General features: G+C 40.7%; 2 protein-coding genes and 1 long non-coding RNA gene across 4 annotated transcripts in view; 1 reads left to right on the top strand and 2 right to left on the bottom strand.

Annotated features, from left to right (window-relative positions):
* Nucleotides 1-4,756: 4,756 nt before the first annotated feature.
* On the bottom strand, nucleotides 4,757-15,410 carry dpysl2a (dihydropyrimidinase like 2a). 2 transcript variants are annotated; one of them, XM_080895126.1, is made up of 15 exons: nucleotides 15,322-15,410; nucleotides 15,059-15,223; nucleotides 12,551-12,639; nucleotides 12,279-12,463; nucleotides 11,943-12,107; nucleotides 11,588-11,649; nucleotides 11,374-11,454; nucleotides 11,224-11,292; nucleotides 11,012-11,132; nucleotides 10,761-10,917; nucleotides 10,360-10,501; nucleotides 10,062-10,232; nucleotides 7,056-7,235; nucleotides 6,783-6,969; nucleotides 4,757-6,699 (listed from the first exon to the last, which is right to left on the bottom strand). In XM_080895126.1, exons 2-15 carry the CDS (start codon nucleotides 15,098-15,100, stop codon nucleotides 6,608-6,610), a joined length of 1,743 nt encoding a protein of 580 aa, XP_080751252.1. In that variant the 5' UTR covers nucleotides 15,101-15,223; nucleotides 15,322-15,410; the 3' UTR covers nucleotides 4,757-6,607. The 2 variants fall into 2 exon arrangements, with proteins under 2 accessions (XP_080751252.1, XP_080751251.1); XM_080895125.1 differs by having other exon boundaries at nucleotides 15,059-15,404.
* Nucleotides 15,411-16,370: 960 nt separating this feature from the next.
* Nucleotides 16,371-20,598, bottom strand: bnip3la (BCL2 interacting protein 3 like a). Its single transcript, XM_080893348.1, has 6 exons — nucleotides 20,445-20,598; nucleotides 19,098-19,368; nucleotides 18,923-19,004; nucleotides 18,731-18,837; nucleotides 18,473-18,622; nucleotides 16,371-18,174 (listed from the first exon to the last, which is right to left on the bottom strand). Exons 1-6 carry the CDS (start codon nucleotides 20,494-20,496, stop codon nucleotides 18,126-18,128), a joined length of 711 nt encoding a protein of 236 aa, XP_080749474.1. The 5' UTR covers nucleotides 20,497-20,598; the 3' UTR covers nucleotides 16,371-18,125.
* The window catches only part of LOC308403693, a 46,004-nt gene continuing 41,639 nt past the window's right edge, over nucleotides 19,379-23,743 (top strand). Inside the window, exon 1 of the long non-coding RNA XR_013972957.1 lies at nucleotides 19,379-20,436. This is a non-coding gene — a long non-coding RNA (uncharacterized lncRNA). The remainder of the gene's footprint in view (nucleotides 20,437-23,743) is intronic.

Below are 23,743 nucleotides of genomic sequence, written 5' to 3' on the forward strand. Positions count from 1 at the left end.
ATAAACTGAAAAAAAGTGCAGACAATCACTACAATCACTGAACCTGAAGAGGGAATAAATGTAAGGCTTACTGCCTTCACTTACTTGTGGATGATGTTGTGGTCATGACAAATCAATTCTGGGAGGGATTGTGGTCTTATAATAGCACTGTCTGTTTCACTGGATTGACAGCAAAGCAAGTGCTGCTGATGACTCATGGTTGCACTTCCCCAAGAGGGTTTAGCTTTGTAAACTCCCTGATGTGTTTTTTTCTTCTTCTTCTTCCTTTCTAAAGCTTTCATCAGTGGGTGAAGATGTTGACATAAAAGGATTCCCCTCTCCGGTTTAATCAGTGCGCTCATCATGCGCACTGATTTGACAGTTGTCCATATATTGGACAACTGTCAAACAGCCAGGGGCTTCACTCTACATAATCACAGAAGTTTTTAACTGATGTGAGCATTCAGTGTGACGGAGATGTCATGTTCGGTTCATTTTTGCTGGAAGCATCCCTGTGGGAAGAAGCGACTGAGGAGCTGGAACATAAAAGGAGAGTGAGAACCACAACCCTGTGGCTCCACCTAGTGTCTCACTGCCTCTCTGCATGCACGTCCACATAGATCCTTTTGCAAAGGATTGTTACAGAGTTGCACATCCTTAAAAAAGTCCCCGGAAACGATGGTACAATATATAAAAGCACTAGTCCCAGTGAATCAATTACAGTTAATTTATTTCAGGATATTTTAATCAGGAGATTTACTTAAGTAAAAGTATACAAGATAAAAACAAGCTGAAGGAAAAACCATTTTTAATTATAATAGAGTGAGAAATATTCACGTTAATTACAAATCATTGTTATTAATATTAATTAATTATCTAGAAAATTTCACCCCTGTTATTAAAGAGCCCTCAAAGTCACATTCTAATAATATTCATATGAACAGAAGATGGATAGTGTTTATTTTCACACCAAATGTAAGGCAGGTTTGCCAACTCTCTCCGTGTCACAATCTTTTGTCTTCTTACACTGCTGAAATAAATCTCACACTGAGTTAAATAAATAAATAAATAAAAATAATATTAATAAATGATTAAAGCCAGTCCATAATGAATTAATGTTTGGGTCAAAAGGCATATTTTAGTCTTAGCATCAGACACAATAGACACCAGATAATAAAAAAAAACTCAACTAAACTAAAAAATTATTTTTAATTAAATGTAATTAATTAAATTAAAGACGCCTGATTTGCCAGTGCTGGCACAGCCCTGCCTGCGAAAGGCTGTTTAATGAGACTCACCAGTGACTGTAGCCTAATCCTAGTTTGACAAAATGTTACCCTGAGGTGTTTTTGTTGCATCCAGCTGTTTGACTTTATTAGAAGTCTTTATTAACACTCACACAGTTGGGACCCCTGCTGTTCGTCTGCAAAGGAAGGCAGTTGCAGCCATCTTTGCATGTGAAATACTCAATCGATTATTCCCCACACAACGAAATAGCGTCAGTCAGAACCCAGCGGTGACTCATAATCTAATTTCCTGCAGCAGAGACAGGTGAACCGTTGCACGCACTGTTTTTTGGCCTCAGCTTGAGTGCTAAGTCTAATCAGAGTTTATTATTTAATCAGTTTTTCCGTCAAATTGCAAAGCAACTATTTGTTTGCAACAGTGCAAATGTTTTCCCATAACTATAGTGTGCTCTATAATCATTAGTATTTAAATTAAATGGTCTTTACTAGGCTTAAGGAAAATATAATATTATATAATTTGTATAATATATACAAATATGTAAGACAATGAAAACAATGAAAATACATTTTGTTATAATACAGGCTGCTGTAGTTGGATGAATTATAACACATGTACAGAATTCTTAGTGTAGCAAGTCATTAATTAACAATTTCAAGATCAACACAGGATACTTGAGGCATGGATAAACTGTTGGGGTGTTTAGTATTATTGTGGTGGGTGGATTGGATTCCACAGAGCTGTAGTAACTACAGAGGGATAAAGCTGATGAGCCGTACTGTGGAGATATGGGAAAAATGTGACAATTAGCGAGCAGCAGCATGGCTTCACGCTGAGAAAGAGCACTACAGAAGATTTGTGACAGAAGGATAGCAGAAAGAGTGAAAGGAAAGGTTTACAAGATGGTAGTGATGTATGGATTGGAGATGGTAACACTGACAAAAAGACATGAGGCAAAGTCAGAGCAACCAGGATGGTCGAGATTAGACAGAATATCTCAGAGGGACAACTCAGGTTGAGAAGTCTGGACATGCAGAGAGGCCGAATAGCATTGGACAAATGGGGGATGACATCATTTTTTATGATGTCATCACCCAGGGAAAATGGGTAAGTGACGCAATGTTTTCATTACATCTTAAATAATAATAAGCGATGTGAAATTCCCTTTACTGGGACAGTGAAGGGAATTTTTGTCGTGTGGTTTCTAGTTCATGGAACTGTTGGATTTTCCTGAACGCCATTTTCCTCTCATCTGAGGGGAATCCACACTTGACCCTGTGTGGATTAGAGAAAATCCAACTTGCACACCCAGTTCTTGTTTTAAACTAATTTCCCCTGGAAAAAGAACTGTTGAAAGAAATTATTAAAAGCTCCAAATTGCCACGACATTCATGCTCAACACGAGTGTATGTAAACTGCTGCTTGGGATTACTTTGGACCAAAGAAGATGAAATAACTTCATTTATTTTCAATAATATTTTATAGATGAGGTGACATAATGTGTTTCTCTTCGCCTTGTGTGAGTCCTTCCAAGTGGTGGTGAGAGGAAGTGGATTCCTTCCCGCCCGAAATGTTGACAAAGTGCTGTGCAGCTTTCGAATCAACGACACCCTAACTAAGAGTAAGTGAAGCATTGCTTATCAGGGTGTTACCCCTTATTCACTGCATGAGCTATTTTATTACCATATAACATCATATCTGATTATGCTGTTAAACTATGACAAAGATGGCTGGAAAACACAGATGAGTGTGTGAGACGTTGTGAAATTCACCTAAATTACACCGGCCTGATTTTCCCAAAAGATAAACACTACTTGAGCCACACAGCTGGAGTCCTCGGTGATCAAACGAGCAGCCAGGTTTTATTTATGCTTTTTTTTTAAACACATGGAGATTAAGTTACTGTGAAACCTGAAAGTCTGTTTGCGATGAAGCGTAAATGCTGACAGAAAACCTCTTTTTTGTTTTCTTTTGAAGGCTTTGGGAGTTTGAATTAAAAGACTTTGAAGGAGACGACGCCAAACCTCTTCTGAAACTGGTAAGTCTAGAACACTCACAAGTAATTTGGAGATTTCTTTTTTTACATAACCTCTGAACAAAACTGCACTGTAAATGTGTTTTCTGTTTCAGGTATGGGCAGTGAACAATATTAATAAAATAAGGGACATAGCCCGGATGCTCCTTAAATTTCCAGAGGCTATACCTCCTTAATTTCAGTGGGTCACATCTGACATACAATTAACAGTCCAGCTACAGTCTTGAAATATTTCTGTGGTGCTTTAAATATGTTTAAAAGATATTTAAATAGCCTTATTCTACAGAACACTTAAACTCCTCAGCATGATGAACGATTCCGTTTAAATTCTTAAAGACAAGAACCAGGAAGTTCTACTTAACAACATTGCAAACTTTGCACCAGTGCTGCTCAAGACGATTGCTGGTGTAGCAAAGAATCACGTATCCAATATCTTTAAGCCCCCTTCAAGTCTTCCAATGTTTGATGTTCTTCCAAATGAAGAACCTCCTTCAGACAGTCCTTCAACGTCCGATGTTCCACCAGTTGATGAACTTCCCTCTGAAAATGTGCCAGTGTTGAATGTTCTTCCCAGTGAGGAACTCCTTTCTGAAAGTTTGCCAGTGCCTAATGTTCCCTGTGAGGAACTTTCTGCTGAAACTGCATCCATGTCTGAGACAGCTGAGACAGAGGAGTCTGAAGACCTTAAAATCAAACAGAAGACAAAAAAAGGCTTCTTCCAAAAATTAAAAATTCTGTGCAGTTGCTGTGTCAGACCGAAAGAAACTGACTGACAGAGAAACTGAAATCAAATTAAAAAATATAATTAATTAAAAATAATATTTTTTGCACAAGTCTCCATCTATGATTAAAGATGATTTTCTTTCAGATGTTTATAAGAGTCTCTTACGGTTCTCTAAATACCTTCACAAGTGTTGTTAACATAACATACTGATGTTAATATTTATAATAGAATTTCAACTTAACTCTTAACATGTCAACAACAGTAAGTGAAACTGGTAAATAACACTAGAGAATGCATTTCCTGTAGAAAATGCAGTGTAAATGCTAATAGCTGAATGGTTTGAGCTGAATTTTTATAATTGCTGAATCTTTGGAAAACAATGTTTAATGATGTGAAATACACCGAGTCATTCACCTGACAGCCAAAGTGCAGAACTGAAATTCACACAGAAGAACAAACTAGCTGAACATGTTGAAAATGTACATAAGAAAAACTGTCTAATGACAGAAGAAAATTAACCCCATTCTAGAAAACATCTGAATGAATATTGAAAGCTCATATTCTTTAAATCACTGGGAGAGTGGAATTAAATGTCTGAACTCAAGAATCTCAAATAATTCTTGGATAATTATCCAAGACTGTAACTATGATCAAAACACTTTTTGAACCATGAGGGTCCCAAGGACTTGGTCTACACAACAGTGTGTTTTGTATTTTCCTGGTGTCAAAACATCTTTTATTTATTAGAAAAAAGAAAGAAGTCAGTACCACAGGTTTTATTTTTATTATTTTAATCCACTGAAGTCAACACAACCAAATGCTGACAGGATCGATGATTTCCTCCCAAACTCTGGTATCCTACAAAACATACATGAGCAGTAGTATCACACTAGGTGGAGAAGGGCAAACAACAGTGCTCAACATTACAACCCAATGACCATTATCAAGAAAGTTTCCCAAATGTAAATCACTTCACATTATAGCTTGGCATACAAAACCTACACTTTGACAAGGCAATGAGGAGGGGGGAAAAATCCAGTGTTTACAGTATGGCTGCACAACGCTGTGTGACCGATACGGTTACTAGCTTGAGTGAATCTGGTGTTGACAACGTCAGGCAGATAGATAGAGAGGAAGGAAAACGATATACCCGGTAATTCATTCACAACACTAACACCGAGAACAGTGGACACATCATCAGCACACTGTGTGGGGGGTTTCATGTACATACAGAAGCATTTCTTTTTTTCATCAGGTCTCAAAAAACAACTCATCGTTTCACATCTTTAAAGAGCCTTCATAGATACAGTGTGCTATCAATATCTTTACAGAACAGGCAGGCAAGTATTTCAACACATATCCTAAAACATACAGACAAATCTGTTACAAATAAAAAGTTGCAAGCTCACATACAGTTTCAACCATTTGGATTGTTACAGGTGCAAAACGTGTTCTGTTAAAACTGGGTAACTGGTGACTCGACCCCGGCTGCTGTTATTACAAAGCTTACACGACTGCTGTGACATCATCTGCACATATACAGCAATGGTCATATATATTTTTATATATATATTTATAGCACCAGGTGCAGAGAGGTTGTGGGCAAACCTTCCAATCGAGCTTCTTCGACTGACTATATCCTTAACCACATCCAGTGTTGCTATTATTGGAAGCTTTTCGCCCAGACAACCTATCAACCAACATGAGGGGAAAAAACGCGAGGAAGAAATGAGGGAAGAGTGTGTTTCTCAGGCAGAACACTAGCAATTTCTCCCCCGGGGTGAAGCTAAATGAGTGGTTTAACCCTAAAAATACCCTTTTCTTTTCCTTTCAGTGCAGTCAGCGTTTTCCAAAATGACTTAAAAATGTTAAAACATAAAACATCAAAAAGACAATATTTTAAAAAAAAATGGAAACAGAGTGCAACTATATCACTAAAGGAAGACATAGGTGAATTGCTCAGCTCAATACATGGCTTAAACTTAAAACCAAGCATAAATTCAAATACTGCAGACTTGAGGTGTTATTGAAAAACAATATTCTACTATCTAATTTCTCATTTCTGAACAAACAGTCTCATAACAGTAGAAACAGCATTGTTAACGGTGGCAACAGAGGCTCTGCTTTCAGCTAAAGATGGCTGATGTCTGAGAACCACCAAAACATTCTAATACGTGGAAAACGAACAGCGCAAGAAGAACAACCGCCAAAGGTTCCTGTTGCTAAAATATTCCTTGGGGTGACTTTTGGGTCAGCTTATTGAGCCAAGAGGGCAAATAAACAATCACATGCAGCTGAAAATATACAAAAAAATGTAAACAAATTAATTTCATCAATAATCAAACTGGCCGTGAAAACAGCATTAAAAAAAGAGCTGCTTCAATTCACTTGATCCTTCCTCGGTATTTAACTATCTCGAGACGGTGAAGCGAAATGGAATAGTGCTTTCTTTTTTCTTTGCATGAGGTGACGTGGTGGTATGTGTGAATATTAATAAATGGTGTGGGCTGCATAGGGGAGTCGGAGGTGATCAGCAAAGGGACGTGATGTGACATTTGTAAGAGCAGCCTCTGGTCCCGTGTGGCCCTGCGACCCCCCTCCCTGGCTATGTGGAGAAAAAGTGCTTAGCCGAGGCTGGTGATGTTAGCTTTTCCACCGGGAGGAGCCACGATGCGTTGAGTGGTGCGACGAGGAACGTTGTCATCAATTTGGGCGCCTAAAAATATTTTTGAATAAAATATTAGACAATCTAAATGGCCAGCTGTGAAAAAAGGCAAACTGGCAGGTGTTCTGACTCACCAGACAGACTGAAGCCAGACTGGTGAAGGTTGCGCACAGGCTGGTGAGTAAACTGCTGTTGTTGCTGCTGCTGCTTGGCAGGGGAAGTCTTCACCGAGGAAACTGTGGACATCACCTTGGGAGTCACAGTCACCTCACAAACTGGCCCGTCGTACAGACCCCTCGGGACTCCTCGCAGCTCTGTGAGCTAAACATAATAACACGGTCATTCGTATTATAAGAATGAGGTCTCCGCAGCTGTGGCTGCTCCTTAGATACACGCACAGGACTCACCCTGCTGCGAGCTTTTATCCTCTTGTAAACGTGGTCCGGGAAGGGTTTACGGCTGATGTAGCGCCCACAGCCCTCCGTGGTGTGAAGGCTGCCCTCCTCCAACACAATCTTGCCCTGGCTGATCACCACCAGAGGACCTCCACGCACTTCTGTCCCCTCGAAGATGTTGTACTCCACAGCCTGGAACACGAAGAAGTTTTATGGTTTTACAAGATTAGCAGAAATCTCTTAAAAGTCCTAAATAAATATCTGAGGTACAGAAGCAAAAGTAAATTTCCCTGATATCTTATATTGCATCATATCGATTTTTTTTTTTTTTTGCCTGCTTTAATCCTTTCCCTCAAAAAGGCGACCATTTGACGACCTCCTCTGTACCTTAATGATGAGTTAGAATAGAATAGAATAGAATAGAATAGAATAGAATAGAATTCAACTTTATTGTCATTGCACATGCACAGGTACAGGGCAACGAAATGCAGTTTGCATCCATCCAGAAGTGCTTAGTGATATAGATATATTACAATATATATTAGCAATAATATAGATATGTAAGTATATTACAGAAATGGGTCTATTATGTTATAATGTACACGGTATGAAGTATGTTGTGAATATTCTATAACTATAAGTATGTACAGGCTGTAGTGAGTACAAGCTATGTACAGGATATGGACAGGATATAAATATGAAAAACTATACAGAATATGAAATAAATAACTTTACAGGAATCTGAGATATACAGCTATACAGAAATGGGAACTATGCAAGTTGTAAACAGTTGTAGGATTAAAGATTATCGAATGTACAGAATGATTGTTTACACAGAGCTATACAGTAGTGCAGTTAAGGTAAGTGAGGGTGTGGATAATTTCTACAGAGGCTATATAAAGTGCTAGTGGTTGTGAGTGGTGGTTCACTCCATGTTATTATTGTGTGTTTGAGGGTACAGTTGTCCATTGTGTGTGTGTGTGTATGTTCAGTCCATGAGTTAACGTGGGTCAGATGTCAGGAGGCAGAGTTCAGGAGTCTGACAGCTGTGGGGAAGAAGCTGTTCCGGTACCTGGTGGTCTTAGTCCGGAGGCTCCTGTAGCGCCTCCCAGAGGGCAGGAGGGTGAAGAGTCCATGTGATGGGTGACTGGGGTCTCTGATGATTTTCCCAGCCCTTTTCAGACACCGCTTCCTGTAGATGTCTTTTATGGCAGGAAGTGGTGCTCCGGCGATGCGCTGGGCAGTTTTCACGACCCTCTGCAACGCCTTCCGGTCCGAGGCAGAGCAGTTCCCGTACCAGACTGTTATACAGTTGGTCAGGATGCTCTTGATGGTGCAGCGATAGAAGTTCACCAGGATGTCTGAGGACAGGTGGTTCTTCCTCAGAGTCCTCAAGAAGAAGAGGCGCTGGTGAGCCTTCTTGACCAGCTTGGAGCAGTTGGTCGTCCAGGTGAGATCCTCGGAGATGTGGACTCCCAGGAACTTGAAGCTGCTCACACGCTCCACAGCCGTCCCCTTAATGTGGATGGTTGGATGTGGGTCAGCATTCCTCCTGTAGTCCACGATGAGCTCCTTGGTCTTCTCGGTGTTAAGCAGCAGGTTGTTTGTGTCGCACCACTCAGCCAGACGATCCACCTCCTCCCTGTAGGCGGCCTCATCGTTGTCACTGATGAGGCCAATCACCGTGGTGTCATCTGCAAACTTAATGATGGTGTTGGAACCATCAGCAGGTCTGCAGTCGTGGGTGAAGAGGGAGTAGAGGAAAGGGCTCATCACACAGCCTTGTGGTACACCGGTGTTCATTGTGATGGTAGATGAGCAGCGGTTATCCAGCCGGACATGTTGGGGGCGGTTGGTCAGGAAGTCCAGTAACCATTTGCAGATGAGGGAACTGATACCCAGGTCTGTCAGTTTCCTGATGAGTTGTGAGGGGTGGATTGTATTGAATGCTGAACTGAAGTCTATAAACAGCATTCTGGCGTAGGTATTGTTGTTGTCCAGGTGTGAGAGGACAGAGTGCAGTGCGATGGAGACTGCATCCTCTGTGCTCCTGTTCTGGCGGTATGCGAATTGGTGGGGGTCCAGGGTGGGGGGGAGACAGGATTTGAAGTGTGCTAGGACCAGTCGCTCTAAGCACTTAGTGATGATGGGGGTGAGTGCTACTGGGCGGTAGTCATTGAGGCAAGATGGGTTGGAGTTTTTGGGTATCGGGACGATGGAGGTGGATTTGAAGCAGGCCGGTACCACAGCGTGGGCCAAGGACAGGTTGAATATGTCTGTCAGCACTCCTGCAAGCTCCTCAGAACACGCTCTGAGAACACGCCCGGGGATGCCATCAGGACCTGCAGCCTTGTGGACATTGATCCTGCTCAGCACCGCTCCTACATCGGTGGGGGAGAGAGTCAGAGGTTGGTGGTCTGGCGTCACGTCTGCTTTGGTTGTGGTTGTGGGGTTCCCTCGCTCAAAACGAGCATAAAAGTTGTTGAGCTCGTTGAGGAAGGAGACATCAGAGGATGCGGGGGAGGGTTTGGTGGTCCTGTAGTCTGTAATGGTCTGGAGTCCTTGCCACAGTTTTAGTATATATCAATAAAAATGTGGTTTCCGGGTTTTTCCAAGAGTTACTTCTGATGTACACCCAGTCTATAAGCACAACTGAAATATGACAGAAACCCCTCAGCTGAGAGCTTTAAGTCAAGTTGGCTTCAAGGGGTAAACAGTTAACAAGATGCCATTTAGTATAGTGAACAGTGCAACAAGTCATTTTTTAAATTTAAAATTTGCATAATAAAACAGAGGATATATTTGAAGCTTATTTTTCACTCAGATTCCTTGTTATTCTCTATCTTTTGTCACTCCTGCCTGTTAATACCATATTAGTACCTCACTTGCTAACGCAGACCAGGCTCAGCATGCAAAGAGCATTTGAGCTTAAGAATTAGGTCACATTATGTATAAGACACACAAATGACTAAATATATTGGGAATCAAGAGTCGTAACAAGCTATGTAAATATCTGACCAGGTTGTGGCTCTTAGCTGAGATGATCTTAGTGACGTCTGGGTCCCACAACACAAGGTCAGCATCGGACCCCACGGCGATGCGGCCTTTGCGGGGGTACAGGTTGAAGATCTTGGCCGCGTTAGTGCTGGTCACTGCCACAAACTGGTTTTCATCCATCTTTCCGGTCACCTTTAGTGACACGACAACAGATCGCTTAATTTCAGTGAGTGTAAACATGCGGCGAGGTTTGCCGGGGATTTTGCTTTATGTTCCAAATTTTCTGGAATGCGTGAAAAGTGGGTCACATTAAGCTCACCACACATTTGTCCCAGATTAGGGACATCCTCTCCTCGGTGCCGTTGGTTCCCTCTGGGATGAGGGAGAAGTTATCTTTGCCTACCGCACGCTGAGAAGTTTGGAAAGTACAGTGAGCACTTCCGGTCACCTGCAAGTCCCCGCTACATAAGAAACAAAGCGAGATATCCTTCATGTGTGTGATGTGTAATGTGCCATTTTAGATTAATTCATCCGAAAATGTTTGAAATGTAACATTTTTATTAAGGCTGCTCATGGAAATGTTATGATTATCTGCTGTCATCAGGTGTTCGATAATAAATGTGATTACAGATACAGCTGAAAATTCAAATCAGCACACAGCTGTAACAACTGTCAAATCACTGCGTTACAGCTGTTTATGTCCTAGCTTAAAGCACCTACCATGACAGCAGGGAGTTGAGGTAGTCGGGGGTGGTTGGATCAGGACTAAGTGGTGGAGAAGTGACAAAGGCTGCTGCCTTGGCCCAGTTCTTACTCCAGTAATGAGTACCATCTGTGCCCAAGCTGGCAGAGATGGGCTCTCCGTAAACCACAGCACCTGCAGGAGCAGACAGGATGATGTCAACGCTACGTGTCAGGAATACAAGCAGAGTAAAAAAAGAGAAAGTATTTTTATAAGTTTCTCTTCTTACCCCTTTTTCTAGCCAGAGCAATGACATCAGCAGCACTCTTGCTCATCACCTTGGTGATGTAGAGGGGACAGTTGGTCTGATTGGCGATGGTGACAGCACGATTGACCGCCTCGGCCTCTACCTGCGGATAATGAGGTGAGACACAGGTGATTCTTCTGTTCCACACTATATCCAGGCTGTCGCTTGTCACTCTTAGACATCATCAGTCTTACCTCCTCGGGGCGGCTGAGCACGTGACCTTCAGGTCCTGTGATCCCCAGCTCTAGAATACGTCTCTGCTCCTAAAACATCCACAAAAACATTATTATCAAATACTGAAGTATCTGGTTTGACATCACTGACTTTATAAGGGGCTACGTTACCTCTGCAATGATGTCTCCATTCTCAGCATGAACCTGGGCGATGGCTCCGAGATCTCTGATGACACTGAACACCTCGTAGATCTACAAGAACATGGAGAAAAGTGGTCGAGCTCATTGGGGGGGGTGGGGGTCATTTATACCAAAGACATCTAAAAGCCTACAAAACATGTGCTGTGACAGACGACTCAGCAGAGATCCCAGCAGCCAAGCATACCTGAGAGTCAGAAAGTTGGAAAACATCCTTATAAGCCAAATAGACCAGGAAAGAGTTGACACCTGAAGGAAGAAAACTTATGAGAGAAAACAGCCAAAAGGTGGAATAAAGAGAGCAAAAGAGGGAAAAACCCAAAGCGAAGGGAGGAAGTAAAAAAACCAAAAGGATAAAAAAAAAATTGCACAGCAAAAATTTTAGGTTATTGCAGGTTGATTTTCTTTCCTACGCAGTCAGAGAACCACTTTTTACAACAGGGAAATGGCAACATTTCACCACCCCAGTAAAAAGTCAGATAAGTCTAAGATTTTGAGCCGTACGTGGGAGACATGAGCTGAGTACAACTCCGACTACATACCATGGTCCTTCACTAAAGTCTCCATCTCTTCCTGGTTGCCTTTGTTCCACTCTGTGATGTCCACATGCAGAGAATAGTCACAGCAAGACTTGCTGTCAGCCCACTCTCTCCACTGTGTGAAGGCAGCAACCAGGCTGACGCCAGGCTCCGGCACCACATGGTCAACTATAGAATACAAACAAGCAGGTCTGATTTCATGTGCACAAGCAAACTGTTAAATTAAATCATACGCTTGATAGCATTCACATCTGCAATGTCATAATCCCCAAAACAACATCGCTGTATGTGTAAACTGGCTGAAAATACACGAGCAAGTCTGTCTGATGTGTCACATACTGATCATGGTTGTCCCCCCAGCCAGGGCCGCCCTGGTACCCTGGTAGAAATCATCCGCAGCCACCATGCCTCGGTCAGGCATCTGGAATCGGGTGTGCACGTCAATACCCCCGGGCATCACCATTCTTCCATGAGCCTCAATGATTTTAACTCCACCAGGAACAATAAGGTTGTCTCCAATTTGCCTCAATGAGACAAACAAAAAGAAAAAAATCAGGCATAAAGAAGTGAATGAAGTTACAAAAAGCAAAAGCAGAAAAAGAAGGACTTACTTGATGACTCCATCTTCCATGTAGATATCAGCCAAAAACGACTGATCATCGTTCACTATCTTCGCCCCTTTGATCAGAAGGCGGTCACTCTGAAAGGATGAGACAGCATTTTCTCAGCATTAGCTAAACCAAGCAATAAATATTTTATTTTAACTTCCAGCAGCCAGCAGTTTGATCCATGACTCAACAGAAAATCTTTTACCCACAAACACAGTTTTAGAAAAGAAGAGTGACCGAAGCTAAAGCTGTGAATATTTCCCAGATTGCTCAAAGTCTCATGCAAAGCATGGCTTGATCCATACCAATCCTCAACCTGTCTACATGATGACTAGGATTAATTTAGTAGACTTATTCATGCATAACAGACACATCATTTGAAGAGAGGGAAAGATTCTTAGCGCAGGCTCTTGAGTGACACAATTACCTCCACCTGAATGAGATGAAAGGAAAGCATAACAGGCTGGCCTACTTCTCCTAAAGGCTTTCTGGGGTCTCCGAAGATATAAAAAAACGTTTTGCAGCAAAACTCACAGCAGGAAACACTCAGTGTGTCCAGCTTTACAGACTGCAGGAAGCATTAAGTGTACAGGGCATGGCTGACATGATCTCACAAACCACTGCGCTGACATAAGTGGGTCATTTAACCTGTGTCCTTTCTGTGCCCGAGTGGTCAGCAGCTAGTGTACTGAGCTTGCGGTATACACATACAATATCAAATGTAGTCCTCAACTTCCAAAATGAATGTGCCAACATCTAAATCATATATCAGATGCTGATCATTACCATAAACTCCAAAATAAGAAAAAGCAACATCTTCATCTTTTATGCATCAATTATCAGACAATTACCACACAAATATATTGGGTAGCCAGAATCGAAACTATCGGAAATATTAGCTATTTGCTGATCCATCGTTTCAGCATTTAGAATCACGGATATGTTAAAGTTAAAAAGCAAAGAGAAGATGAAAGAAACACCCTTCAATTATTTGTTTGCATAGTTTGTCCAACAGATGGCGCTAAGGAACTTCCCTCCTGGCAACGCATCCTTAAAATGCACAAAAAGGGTACTCTGTTTCACCTTGGTGTGTCTGAAAGGAAAACTATATCAGAGGATATACCATAACTTTAAGTCATTGTTTTAAATAAAAAGCATTTGTTTGACCCTAATCTTAGTTTTGTGTTTTGTTTTTTAATTAAAGACAAAAGCCGTTGGCATGTCTCTTTTAATATTACTGTGTAATAACCATGAATCAACTATTAACAGACAAATTCTGGATATTGATGGATATGACACAGTTAGAGATTACAAAGAAAAATTAAAAAAGACCTATACAAGAGCCAAACTCTATAAAAGAACACACAGCCTCAATCAAAATCAAGCTGTGCGACAAACAACTGCACCTCAATATGGTGCTAGCAGAGGTTAAGTTGCTGTGAAACTCTTAAGGCACATTCTTCAAAGGACTGCTATTATTCCTGCTTTAGTGTGCTTTGAACAAATTCAGCTAGTGCTTTTCAGACTAACCTTGGCATTTTGTTTAAAGCTTTGCAGAGTGAAACTATCTAGTTCATTCACTCCAGACTAATAGGTGGTGTTGTACTGAGTGTGAAAGCCTGGGAAAGGCTGGCTGTAGAGTTGCTGCTGTCTGCATGGCGTGTCTGGGATGTCAGACTCGTGTGTTTATGACCCTGGATCGACCTGCGAAGGACCTGACAACCATCTGTATGAAACACAGCCAGTACATAAAAGATTTTGATGTGATTAAGTGATCAAACATAAAGCTGCTGAGTCTATATGCTGCAGAATCAGCCCTCTTGCTGCATGATGAAAGCATAGGGTTTGGATGGGAGCTGTGCAATGACCTACTTTGCGAGTGAGGTTTTACTTCTTTTAACTATCACAGCAAGCCTGCTGCATTCCCCCTAATGATTATGTGTGGTCTGGGTGAAGAGCTGCACCATAAATCAAAGCAAAATTAATGTATATTAGCAAATCAGGATCTGTAGCAATATTTGACTGAATATGAATCAGGATTTTTTTTAATCCATAAACAAGAAAGAAAGACAACAAAAAAACACATAGTCCACTGAAGAGGGCAGGCATGGTGGATGCTGGAGGATAGAAGGTGGAAGATGAAAAACGACACAGTGAGGGAATCTGTGTCTAAACCTGTTAACTACACCCTTCAGGCTGAGGATGCTCTGAGAGAATAAGGGCTAATAATGGCAGCTAAATGACCTGATCTGAGTATTCATTACAGAGAAAAAATTGTAAGACCCAGATTTCAAATGAGGAATTGTTAAAAGGCTTGCACACTAGCTGGTTACCATCCCAGGCTGTCGGTATGTGGAGCTGGGCTGCTGCTGCTGCTGCTGTTGACAGCGTCAGTGGTTGGATAAGCGCTGGCTAGCTTTTGGTCTAAACTGTGAAGCTCACCGTACCCTTTATACACCCTTTATACACCTCCACTCCAGGACAGATATGATAAAATAAAACAAAACTCACTGTAATTCGTGGGATGTTCTTCTTTCCTTGGTACCCCGACATTTTGAAGCTCTCTCCGACACGGGTGCCCCCTGCCTCTTGGCTAACGCTAGCTAGCGAGACTGGAAAACCTCAGCTGCCAATGAAAGGATGAATGGATGCTCCGCTTGTTGGCCAGTCGACGCCCTGAGAGAACAATGCCTCTGTCTGAAAATGTCTCTATATATGAAGTCAAGTTCGCAGCGTGCGGCCTAAAAACAGCAGCCTAAAACGACAAGTTGTACCTCTGTCTCGCACTCGTAGACCTTGATTCACTCCTATAACGGGTCCCTGAAACCCAGACGAGCTCGAAGGAGAGGAGGGCCACAATGAGGAACGGCGCATGCGCACTGCCCCGCCCTGCTCTGCTTTAGCTCCATGTTTCTGTCCTGATGTGATACATGCAGTTTGGAGGCGAAATATGTTTTGCACAACCTGTTAGATCAGACGGACACGTCAGGGGATAAAAGGAGTACTTTAACAAAAAGATTAATCTCCTGATCTAGAAGTTGAACAGTTTATACAACTGCTCATATGAAAGGCTACTCTTCTCACAACAGCATTTTGGCACTGGATTTACAGTTTGTGACATACCATGCATTGATTGTTGTATGGATAAACTTTTGATAACTATAACCAGTAGAGCTACAGTGGGGGAAATAATTATTTGATCCCTTGCTATGTTTGTAAGTTTGTTTACTTGCAACAAATATGAAGAGTATCTCATTTTTATGTCCCCCTCCTTATGTCCCATGGCTCATGTACAGACTCGTCTGAAGTTCTCCAGTTTGTCAGCGAAAATTTGGGAGAAAGCGCTGTGGTCAGATGAAACCAAAATTCAGCATTTTGGCATGGTTGAGGAAGCAGAGTATGATCCAATGAACACCAACCCCACAGTCAAGTACAGGGGTGGGAACATTATGGTTTGGGGCTGTGTTTCTGCTGACAGTACAGGATTACTTCATCTCATTGAAGGGCCACTGGGGCCATGTACCATACCGTCTTGGACGACTACCTTGTTCCTTCCATTTCTATGTAAGTGAGCAAACTTACAAATTCAGGAAGGATTAAAATAATTATCATCTTTACAGTAAATCTACAGACCTTATACTGTATGACATCTTCCAAACTATCTGACAGTGTGTTTCTTCACCGCTGTTATTAACAGTGCACTAAAGAGTAGAAATGCTAATAAAAAGCACAACTATAACCCTATCTTTTATAAAAATTAAAACGTCCACATTCATGAAGATCATCTGAAACCTCTTTAAATGAACTACTAACAACAAATGAGGAAGCAACAGACATTTTATTTTGGATTCACACACATTCACTTTCATCCTTATTACGCTGAGTGCTTTGTTTAATGGTGATGAAATGTAAATGACTTCCAAAGACAGCAGCTGCATTTGTTTCAGCCTCTGTATTCAGTACAAAGTCCATTCAAGTTTTAACACACTGCTCACTATTCAGCTGTGCAGAAAGCCCATTATGATGATATGTGCCTTTTATACTTGAAAAATGAATTAAATTCTATGGATCTCTATTTACTTCCTTTGTATTTTTTTTTTACATCAGCCACTGTATACAGTACAAACTTTATATTCCAAAAATTCCAAGTATTGCACACTTATCAACTGTACATAAATCTGTTTTCACATGCACAGTTTAGGAATTAGTACGAGTGCTTCCAAACCAACACAGCCAACAGCCAATACTGTAAGTTATAGCCAATTTTTCCATATTGTTATGGTCTGATCCATTTACAGACACTGACAGAATAATCCAGTCAGCATATCAGCATCAATATACAGAAATGCATGCATTTTCTCCAGAAAATAATTTCTTTAAAAGGTACACAGACACTGTACGCTAGATGAAATTACTGTACAGTGAAATCCAGATTAAAATCTGATAACACTTTTAAACGAGAACCCCTAGAAACCCCTTCTTCCTCCTCCGTGGCGATCCTTTCTGCCACTGAAGCTTCAATTAAACGACAGCAAAAACACATTACTTACACTGCCACGATGCATGAGATATAATACGCATTAGTATCACTGTATAAACAGATTATACAATGTCGGAAAGTATCTATTACAAGGGGCAGATCACAGCTTAAATTAATTTTTCACATCTACATCTTTAAATACCTAAACATATAAGAAAATGTTAAAAAAAAAAAAAAAGTCTCAAGATAAATCACCGATGTGCAGTGGTGAAGCATACAAATTTGGCACTTTGCCACTGATGCTATATTATGTGTTAAAGAAGAAGATATGTAGGCAACAAAACAAATAAAAATAGCATATGGCCTGGTATACTGCGTTCCAGCCTTTAGGTTGCCACTATTATAGCATATTCCAACTATTTCTGTAAAATTCTGGAGCTACATACAAGATAAATGTTTACGCTTTCCAACCTTCAGAACAAAAAAGCTTTTAAACCCTCTGCGGTCAAAAAGATATAACTTCTATTATTAAAAATGTGTGGAATTTAAAAACTGATCCCACAGTGCAGTACCCCGTCCCCCTACTACAACCACGCTTTCACTGCACCTCTAATGTTAAGCTCAATAAGTTAAGGCGATTCAAGTCCCTTTTGTTCCCAGAGCCGATTAATTCGTTTCTTGCAGATATTAATTACGAAGGCAACAGAGGACAGACGCAGTCCAATTTCTTGTAACTTAACAACAAGGCAAGTAAAGAAACTAAAACCCTGAAGCAACTTCATCTGAAATCCTCTTGTCTCGTATTTTTTAGTCGAACAGACGACGAATACTTTTCAGGTGGAACAGACTTTGTTACCTACTGCATATATGCAAATTTGTGACAACTGTGTGTACAGTGTTGTCCTCGGTCAAAATCTGATGGAGCGCAACCACGGTTACATCATGTGTACGACTACATCTACGATGCAATATAATTTTTAATGGTGATCGGAAGGGAAGTGCGGGTGTACAACAGATGCAGAGAGAGAGCTTGACCACACGAGGATGGCTGAGTGACTTGGAGAAGGGAGAACATCTAGGCACTGCTTCATTTTCTACTCAGTAGGAGCTGGTGGCGGCTGTTGCAATTCTCTTCCCAATGTACACTCTGGGAAAGAGGAAAAAGGAAAAAAAAGGAACAAAACTGAGTCAGTTTGGAAAAAAGGAAAAGAACAATAATATTTTGCAACAGTACTAGATAAATGATGATGCTCATTTATAACAAGTGATAGATTAAAATTAAGGTATACACTTTATAAACATAACATGGAAGCTGTCTCTTTGAACGGCTATAACTTCTAGATATGATTGTTGCAGACAAACATATAATTAGGGCAACTTGAGAAAACTCCAGCTGGTGTAACAAAAAGCTCAGCAATGGTAGAGATGCGTGACTTTTGACTTACCCAAGCCCAAGAGCCAGGATGTGTGAGATGAGTAAGGAAGGGATAAAGACTTTGAGAAACTCGGCAGAGAAGATGCCGCCTTTCTTCATGACTCCACTCTTTCTCATACTTAGAGAAACGGAACGTCGGGGGTGCCTAAAGTGGAACTCTCTGATAGGAAAAATTAAATGACAGGTTATTAAAAAAAAGAAAAGAAGAAAAACACAGCTAAAGACAGTCTCCTGACATATCAGTAAGTAGCTCTGAAAGCCTGGTTACTTTGGTGGAATGTTTTCAGGTCTGCTCGACCAGTCAGCAACCCAGTCTACTTCTTTGTTCATCAAAATGTCTTCCTCTCTGTCCTTCTCTGCACAATCTTCCTCTGACTGCAAATATAAAAGATGAAGCGATTAGATCAATGAAAAAGACTTTAAAGGGTCTTAAACTTTAGAGCTGAATACATAGCTTTACCTGACTACCTCTTGGGCTGGACATTTCCACATCAAATGTAATCTGACCCTCATCCTGCTCTGGACTTGGTGGCCTGTGAGGGCTTAATCAACATGTTTGGAGTAAGAAAAAAAACTTCTCAATAACAAACACACATATAAGGCCTTGAAGACCAAAAAATGACTTTTCTTCCTACCTATCGCAGGAGGAGTTACTTGGGCTGGATTCGTGTTGTGCATCCAGGAGGATCTTTTCCATGTCCCCGTTGTGGATAGAGGAGGACGATGGCACATGCTCTAGTCCTCCAATTAGGGTCTCATCACTTTCAGGCACCACTTCCAAGGTCTGCAGAGTTTGACTCATACCAGTATTTGCGTTTATTTGGTCTGCAGCAGGTGGTGTTAGCAGGTTGGTCTGCCTCCCCTGGGCCCCTGTATTCCCATTTAGCTCCAGCTCCACCCAGGACCCTTTGTAAAATAAAGATCAAGAGGACACAAGGAAGGTAAGCTTGCTGTGATAAGGCACAAACCTCGCAGCTGATTACACAGCACATAGAGACACACCCTCAAATGGAAACAGCTGACCTACATTTTCTGCACCGCTGATTCTGCGAATTCAAATGAACCGCCTGTGCACCGCATCCATGATGGCACGCATTTCTTTGTACCACTGCCCCATAAACAGCCTGCACTCTTTTTTTTAATCAGCAGACGGAAGGGTGTTGCGTAATCTCTCGGAGCCTGCGGGTTTGTGTGAGCGCACAACGTGACAGCGTGAGACGCCCTTTCCCGAAAACAAAGCATGGTGTATTTGTTTGGTTCGCGGATGGACATAAAAATAATAGATTGCACATTTACAGAAGCATTTGCCATCAGTGTTGCTCCCATGCGAGGTCTTGCATAACTACAGAGCGCACGGTGAGACAGTTTGCCCAGACATGTCGCTGTTCCAGCTGTGGTGCTGCCACGCATGACGAAGAACATCCCGAGAGCTAATATGATGGCGCTTTAGTCGCTTGAAGTGCGAGCACACCTTAAGTGTTGTTTTAAATGTTTTTAGCTGTTTGCCTGCATGCAGTTGGGTAAAAATTGCGACCACTGCCTTCGGTTAGATTTGATGTATAATCAAAAGTGCAAAGGGCTTTTGAGTAAAGAAGTAGCTTGCCCACACAAAAATATACGGCCCATTATAGGAAAATAATAATTTAACAAAAAGGAAGTCACAAAAATCCCCCAAAATATTCAGTGTTTTGCCTCAAAGTTGTTTTCGTTGCTATTGAAGCCCACCTAGCTTCAATCTTTGTACATGATTGGCCAGTAACGCGTCCATCAAAGCTTTTCTAAGACGCTATTGGCTCATTTGAGGTGACGTCAAACAACATACCCCCGCCCCTCCCAGTCGACGAGGAAATTCCACCCTCGATATAACTTTTACAATAAAACCTTCGCAGTAGCGGTATTTTTCACACACACAAGCGTCCATTACGAACATGTAAAGTAACGACTACGACGTGGAGCCGGGAAAACCCGAGGACGGTACGTACCCTGAAGCCCGGGCTCTTCGTTATTGTTTTGTTGAGCCGTCGCGGTGGACATGTTGACTATCCTGTTTTAGCATTCAACATGACACGCAGACAAACTTCCAAGTGCGCAGGCGCTAGATCTGTCCAGAGTCCAAACAGACAACAAAGGCTGGCTCTAGATCAGAGATGGCGTTTTACTTTTTCCCCCACCTTTTGGTTACGTTATTTAAAAGCTGATTTGAATAATGTACACAATTGCAAGATTTAAGAAAATAGAGATGTTTCTTTTTTCCTTTTTTGGGCGTGAGGGAAAGTAAAAAAATATTTCTACTAAAATGAAGTCCCACTGTATACACAGAAATCAGTTCTCTGATAGCATCCGGTGTATTTATAACCGATGTAAAATCATAAAGCACTGTGTTGGTTTTTGGGGTGTTTTTTCGTTTTTGTTTTGTTTTGTTCTGTGTTGGCCACTTGAGTCATTAGAAGGTTTGAGATGAGACTAACAACATTGATAAGGCTGGTCCTGTCGCCTCCAATTACAGGGTGGCATGGAAATAGCAATTTCTTTACACATATGCACATATGGCATATGCGGGTTTGGGTGCCTCTATAATATGTACAAAATATTGTTAAAATACATCAAATCCAGTAATTAAAGTCTCTAACTTTCTTATTGGTCAAATAATTAAACATTTCAGTTACATTTTATGCACTGTGTGGCATATATGACAAATAAGCATGTAGCCCAATAAATATAAAATCCAGAAAGCTACACAACATGAATTTGAAATACAAGTCTAACTTAAGATTCACTCTTTTCATTAGAAATAATAACATTTTACATGACTAAATTTACACAAAATGTCAGAAATCTGCACTGTCTGTTCCTACTGAAAACAAGAAACAAAGCTATTGATGCTATTACATGTTTTGATGTAATATTATGCAGTATATTTAGGTTTAGAATTTATATTCAAGGTTAAATGCGGCTAGGCTTAAAGTCTTAATGCTAGCTTATTTTAATAAACATCACTGCCATATGCAAAATTAGGGTGGCAGTAGGGGTGGCAAGAGTTTATTTTAGGGTGGCACATGCCACCACAGTAGATCTGCCCCTGACCACTGGTAAACCTTCAAATAACTGCTGGGTTACATGTCTGGAATATTAACGTGGGCAGAAAATAGGTCTGGTATTAATTAGAAAGGGATGAATCTATAGGACACATTGAGGATTGGGATTGGCGTGTTTTTATATACTTTTCAAACATAAGGCCCGGTAAAGACTAATTCTCCCGCTGGGCGGCCTTGGAACAAGGAGAACAAATATTAACTGTATTCACATTTAAGTTTTACAGCTTTTTCTATTTGTAAAGACCCATGGCCATTCATAACACACAAAGGTAATTACTAATATAGATGTTTGGGTTTGTTTTTTTAAAAAAATGCATTTTCAGTCCTTTTTCTTTGGTTTATAATTACGGGACAGTAATTCTATTATATACTACCTTGCAGAAAAAGTGGGATGTGCTGAAATTACCTGCCTTTTTCTTATATTAAGATATTTGGGGGATTAAATGTGTAGCTAGAGTTCTTTGAAACTTCCCTTTGTGTCAGTGTAAAGTGGAGTATACGTTGCCCATGATGTAAAAGGAGTTTGACATCGCTGAGGTAGAGAAAGCAGTTTCATGCTGTTTTCATTAAACTTCACACCAATAGAGAAAATAATATATAATACGATAGCAACTCATCAGAGGTGTGTAATCCTTAGATCAGGTATGCAGACATTCATCTCACATCTTTCCAATTGAAAAATGTTTTTTGAAGTAACAGCTTTGTTCTTAAAAGCTTTTTAAAAAAATTATTATTAAAAAGATAATTTATTTAAAATAAGAGGAAAGGTGTAGTCTTTTTTAAGACAACATGCAAAGCTTAGTTTAGCATTTAAAAGCCTTACAGAATCCTGAAATGCCCTCAGTGTCTAATCCAAAATAAAAAAAAAACGACAACAAAAAACAAGTCATTACATTCAGAATTCAGGTTGAAAATTCTTTATTATTTTTCATCTAAATTGTACTTTATTCCATGTGACAAGGACATAGCTGTACACTGAACCCTTTGTAGCCCCCCCACCCCATAGATCACCAAACTCTTACAATCTTTATTCAAGAGGCCATTTTAAAGAAACAGAACATACAAATTAATGAAATTCACAAAGGTAAAAGTGCAATTTGTTTTAACTCCTGTAATATATCAGACATGTATAATACACTGCTGCAACTGAGAAAACCTTACAACTCCAGACAACAAGTAGGGAAGGTTTGGTTTCCCAGGGTGTTGTTCAAAAGCCATTACATATGTTTGATTTTATTTTTTAAAAAAAGAAAAAGTTATGAGCTACCTTTAAATAAGGCAGTTTTTGTCTTGAGTCCTGAAAAGCTGCTTTCTTGAAGGTACGTTTTGATCAAGAGCAGCGGTAAATTCCCCTGAGCAGTCACCTGTCTGGCACATCATAAATTTCAAGAAACATGACTTGATTATCTCATTTATTCTTAATGCTCTAAGAAAGGCAATAGGGTTCCTTTGAATATCATCATGATTTAAACCACAGTTATGAAAAATAGCTACTGTAATTATGTGTTAATTTATGGGATCCTTGACTTGGGAATGGGCACATTATGAAGGTTTATTCAAGTGACTGGAGCTGTATGACACAAATGACCCTCACACAGTGTGAGGGGAAAAAGAAAGATTAGTGAAATACCTCAGCACTAGTAGACATTACCCAGAGCCCTGAGTGAGAGACACACACACACACACACACACACACACACACACACACACAAAACAGTAGTTTAACACCACCGTATGGACATGGGTGGTTATTTTGTTGTCATTCTAGCGATTGGATATCCGTTCTCTAAAATAAAAGTAACACACGAACTGAAACAAATACCATCCAGTGGACCAAGAAGCTTCATTCCCTGATTTAATGGCTTAAATCATGAAGCGGACAAATTGTGCTATAATCAAGTTGTTTGCACATCAACAGATTAAATCTTCTTCCTGATATGACATTTGACTTTCAATAGAAGAAAAACAACAGGACAAACAACTTAGTGACAGCTCAGCTTTCATTAGGTTTCCCAGTGCAGCTAATATTAACAACACTTACACCTGATGTCTCATTAACTACCCTGCCATATAACAATCATCGGCAAACTGAGTGCTTCACAATTTCTCCTTGATAAATAAACAAGCCTGTATAGCAAAGCAACACATGCTTCACAGGAGAGAGGAGACATTTTCATAAATCTAAA

The sequence above is a fragment of the Rhamphochromis sp. 'chilingali' genome, assembly GCF_963969265.1.
Source record: "Rhamphochromis sp. 'chilingali' genome assembly, chromosome: 10".
NCBI classification, from domain to species: domain Eukaryota; kingdom Metazoa; phylum Chordata; class Actinopteri; order Cichliformes; family Cichlidae; genus Rhamphochromis; species Rhamphochromis sp. 'chilingali'.

What these genes read in the sequence shown, in the direction of transcription:
- dpysl2a (XM_080895126.1), bottom strand. Translation starts at nt 15,100, where the DNA reads ATGTCGGGGTACCAAGGAAAGAAGAACATCCCACGAATTACA. An exon ending in ATGGAAGATGGAGTCATCAA is followed by an intron (nt 12,464 to 12,550) that starts GTAAGTCCTTCT and finishes TGTCTCATTGAG; the next exon opens with GCAAATTGGAGACAACCTTA. An exon ending in CAGCTAAGAGCCACAACCTG is followed by an intron (nt 7,236 to 10,061) that starts GTCAGATATTTA and finishes TTCGTGTTCCAG; the next exon opens with GCTGTGGAGTACAACATCTT.
- bnip3la (XM_080893348.1), bottom strand. Translation starts at nt 20,496, where the DNA reads ATGTCCACCGCGACGGCTCAACAAAACAATAACGAAGAGCCCGGGCTT. An exon ending in CGAAGAGCCCGGGCTTCAGG is followed by an intron (nt 19,369 to 20,444) that starts GTACGTACCGTC and finishes TATTTTACAAAG; the next exon opens with GGTCCTGGGTGGAGCTGGAG. An exon ending in CCAGCCCAAGAGGTAGTCAG is followed by an intron (nt 18,838 to 18,922) that starts GTAAAGCTATGT and finishes TTATATTTGCAG; the next exon opens with TCAGAGGAAGATTGTGCAGA.